General features: G+C 41.2%; 1 protein-coding gene across 1 annotated transcript in view; it reads right to left on the reverse strand.

Moving 5' to 3' along the window:
• The window catches only part of Ibtk (inhibitor of Bruton tyrosine kinase), a 69,512-nt gene that overhangs the window by 1,957 nt on the left and 63,426 nt on the right, over positions 1-4,129 (reverse strand). Inside the window, exons 27-29 of the mRNA XM_031345716.1 lie at positions 2,541-2,612; positions 2,029-2,161; positions 4-65 (exon numbers count right to left, since the gene is read on the reverse strand). Coding sequence (XP_031201576.1) covers positions 4-65; positions 2,029-2,161; positions 2,541-2,612 — 267 coding nt within the window. The remainder of the gene's footprint in view (positions 1-3; positions 66-2,028; positions 2,162-2,540; positions 2,613-4,129) is intronic.

Genomic DNA, 4,129 nt, shown 5'->3' on the forward strand with positions numbered 1-4,129 from the left:
AACTCATCGGGGTTGCCAAATGCCTCATAGAAAACCAGCAAGTCTTGTATTGCATGCTCCTCAACCTGGGAGAAAAGAAAAGATTTGTCTCATTTTTTTTGTTGTTGTTTTTGTTTTTTGGGGTTGTTTTTGTTGTTGTTGTTCTGTTTTGTTTTTGAGACAGGGTTTCTCTGTATAGCCCTGGCTGTCCTGAACTCACTCTGTAGACCAGGCTGGCCTCAAACTCAGAAATCCACCTGTCCCTGCCTCCCAAGTCCTGGGATTAAATAAAGGTGTGCACCACCACTGCCCGGCACCTCATTTTTAAGTAGAACAGATTGGCAGGATACAGTTGTGGTCTTCTGGTTTCCTTTGGAGCAACTGAAAATGTCACACAGATACAACACTGCAGAAATTAATCAGAAGCCCTTGGCCTTGTTAGAAATCTCGAGCCTGAGCTAGAATAATCAGATACCTGTTCTCACTTTGATTTGAATCTCTTCTTATAATTTTTATGTGTATGTGTGTGTCTAAGTACCTGACTGTGTGTCACATGTGTCCAATGTCCTTGGAGGCCAGAACAGAATCTCCAAATTCCTAGTACTCAAGATAAAGGTGGTTGTGAGGTAACTTATGTTAGTGTCAAAAAACAAACCCAGGTCCTCGGGAAGAAAATACATGCTCTAAGCTGCTGAGCCATCTGCCAGCGCCTCAATTTGAATCTTAAATTTCAGGGAACAGAAACTGCACGGAACTGCTGGGATCCACCCCTGCTAGCAGTGTCACCCTGAGAGGCATCTCTGCACGGACGGCACTGTCCTCTACATCTTGCTTTTGCACTCTCCAGGGTTATGAGACTTGTCTTCTGAGTCTGTATTCTTTCAAGTTCACCTGTGAAATCTTCCACCTCTCAAATAAGCCTACTTTTTCTTATGTTAAAACAAAGTTCTCCGTTGTCTATAATCAAGGAGCTGAAGTAGAAGCTGAGAAGAACAGGAAACATCATCAAACTCTTTGATTGGCTATTTTTAAAACATCAAAGAGCACAAAGCATTGCCAATACTAAAAACAGAAACCTGATCACAATGTGCTAGTTTAAATTATCTTATCCTGAGTGTCTTCAATTAATTACTTAAGTTAATGAATGGTTCAGTCTAGTTTTACATGCATTTAAGTTTTAGTCTAGCAAACCTAATCAGCTGGTCAAATCTAATCAATTAAATTAAATAAAAAAATACAATTTCTACAAACCTATGAGTAAGCTAGGTGTGGTAATCACACCAATAATATGTAGGAGTGGCTCTGATGCTAAGCTCCTGTTCCCCAGCTGGTTCTTGATCTGTCAGTAAAGAAGCCATTGGCCAATTGCTGGGGGCGGGTGGGGGAATAGGAGGGACTTCCGGGTCCCCGGAGGAAAGCAGACAGCCTCATAGAAGGTGAGGAGAGACAGCTGAGTCTGCCATGCTTCTGAGGGAGAAAAGGTGATCAGTCATGTGAGATCTCAGGCGAAGCAGTAGCCTATGGCTGCTCCTATAGGTGGGAGGTTGGAGGTGTTAGCTGGGACTAGACGTAACTGAGCAACTAAAGTTGAGGGCAGGTAAAGCGGTGTGGAGCAAAGAATATTGATAAGTGCCGCTCCTACAGGCGAGAGATAAGTAGTGTCCAGCAATTGTGCCAAAAGTTAGATTGAATTTGAACTCTGTGTGTGTGTGTGTGTGTGTGTGTGTGTGTGTGTGTGTGTGTGTCTGTCTGTCTGTCTGTCTGTCTGTCTGTCTGTCTGTCTGTCTGTCTGTCTTCATCCAGGGAGCCAATATTCTCTGGGCAGGGGCTGGTATTGTCATCTGTTTCCAGAGCTTAGACGGGGTAGTAAAGCTACATGCAACAATAATACATTTAGAAGGCAGAGGGAGGAAGAGTGCCATGAACTGGAAGCCAGCCTGGACTACAAAGTTAGACACTGCTTCAAAAACCAAATAACAACAAATCTCAAAGACCTAGAGTTGAAATTAATGCAGTTCTCAGTGCAAGCTGAGCAAGTATGTCATTCACCTGAATGAGAGCCAAGGGTTTCTCCCGGCTTCTGATGAGAGCAGCTTCCTGTTGCCGCTCTTCTTCTACAATGGATGCAAATGTGACTGGAGCAACTGCGGGAGAAGCAGCCAGGGAGGAAGACAGCCAGGGGCTGCAAGAAGAACAATAATGGCTTTCACTCATGTCCTCTGGGTTTTGCATGTCAAATTTCCTATGAAATATTGAATAGCAATGCTGCTTCCCACCCAGGGACTATCACATAATGTGACAGGGAAGCTCTGCAGAAATTAGAGAATGGTGAGGTGAGAACACCAAAAAGGAGAATTATTATTTCACTTAAAAAAGGGTTGCAGTTACAAGTTTAGAAAAAAACCGTGTAACAGGTTGACTCGTACTTTAGGAAAGAGAATATTCAAACAATGCATTCCAGTAACTTCAACTACACAAGTATCCATTTCTTAATACACATTAGTGTCAATGTGAAGCACCAGCTTAGGATTCCAGGTCCAAGGGTAACCAATTAAGCTTACTTGGGACTGTCTAGAAGTGGAAAATCAGAAACATGATTGCTTTCTAGTCCTGGATTTCCATGAGTTGAACATCTGTAAAACAAATTCCAAACATCAGGATTAAGGATTTCAGTAATATTAGTAAAACTTCTTACTAATAGATACAGCAGATCTGTGAGCTCCTGACTCAAGAGACAAATTACTGTGTGTAGTAAGGCCTAGTTTAAGAAGTATTACCAAACAAAGAAATCTACAGAGACTTGAACCACAAGGAAAGCATAAGAAGCAGTCTTTTTCTAATGCTGCTCATGTATCATTGTGTATGGTAATCAGGCATACACGAGAAGTACAGATGCTTATATGAATAATTAGTACTCATATTTTGTGGGTAACTAACATTCTGTGATATGATCCATTCTGTGATATGATCTAGATGACAGAATAGAAGATGGGACCCATTAAGAGTTTCTGATCTGGAACCATAAGTCCAAATAAACCCTTCCTTCTGTAAACTGTCATGGTTGTGGCATTTTGTCAGAGCAATATAAAAGCAACCAACATGGTAAGTTTGTCCTTTTATTGTGTTTTAACACCATGGCAAGCCTCTGGTCTCTAGACCTGCTTTGCAAGGCCTTCCCAAAGGACTTAACCAAGGGAAGTTGCGTTTGGTCTCCATCCAAGTTAAATCCATCAGAATATATAATATTTTCATTTATGTTAAATTTCTGTCTAGATCTAAAGGTTTAAGAGTCCATGATGGCAAAGCAGGAGCAGTGTGCTCAGTAGCTGGAATAGCAAAAGCTGAGAGCTCACATCTTCTGTCACAAACAGAAAGCAGAAAGAGTACAGGAAATGGCCCACATCTCTCTCAAAGTTTGTCTCCAGTGACACACTTCCTCCAGCAAGGACAAACTTCATAAGCCTCCACAAACAGTATCCCCACAAGGGGACCAAGTATTCAACCAGACTTCAGATGCTGACAATTATCCAGGCGGTTCTGGGAACCAACTAAAATGTCTCAGTATTTTCAACAATACACAATTGCTGTAGAGCTGACAACTACTTGATAACTACTGTAGTTGTTAGGTAAGTGCAGTTATATCAGTAGTTACGAGTTATTAAAGAATAAAGCACAGGTATTATCAAAGCACACCGTAACTATATATAGAAATGTCCCAAAGAAACCTGTTACTTTCCACAATTAATACTAGCTAATAAAGGATTGAAAATGGTATGTTATAGACTACCAAAACTAGATTAACAGTCTGAGGAGGTTTCAAACCCAGGGTCTACTAGATCAATGCAAACTAAAGCTTTAAAAATAACCGTTCTATTTTAGGAAGGACTGTGACATATGAGATCAAGCCTCAATAGGTTTGTATGACCCTTACTTCATATATGGCAACACTGAAGAAGGACTTCATTGAAACATCGATCTGGGAATTGTAGATTTAGCACAATGGAGAAAGCTTTGCTAGCAAGTCCCAAAAAACTTTAAATGACAAAAACCACAATAATCTGTTTTGTAGGATTATAATCCCAGCCAGGCAGTGGTGGCGCACGCCTTTAATCCCAGCACTTGGGAGGCAGAGGCAGGTGGATTTCTAAGT

This window comes from Mastomys coucha, unplaced genomic scaffold, assembly GCF_008632895.1.
Source record: "Mastomys coucha isolate ucsf_1 unplaced genomic scaffold, UCSF_Mcou_1 pScaffold23, whole genome shotgun sequence".
NCBI lineage: Eukaryota > Metazoa > Chordata > Mammalia > Rodentia > Muridae > Mastomys > Mastomys coucha.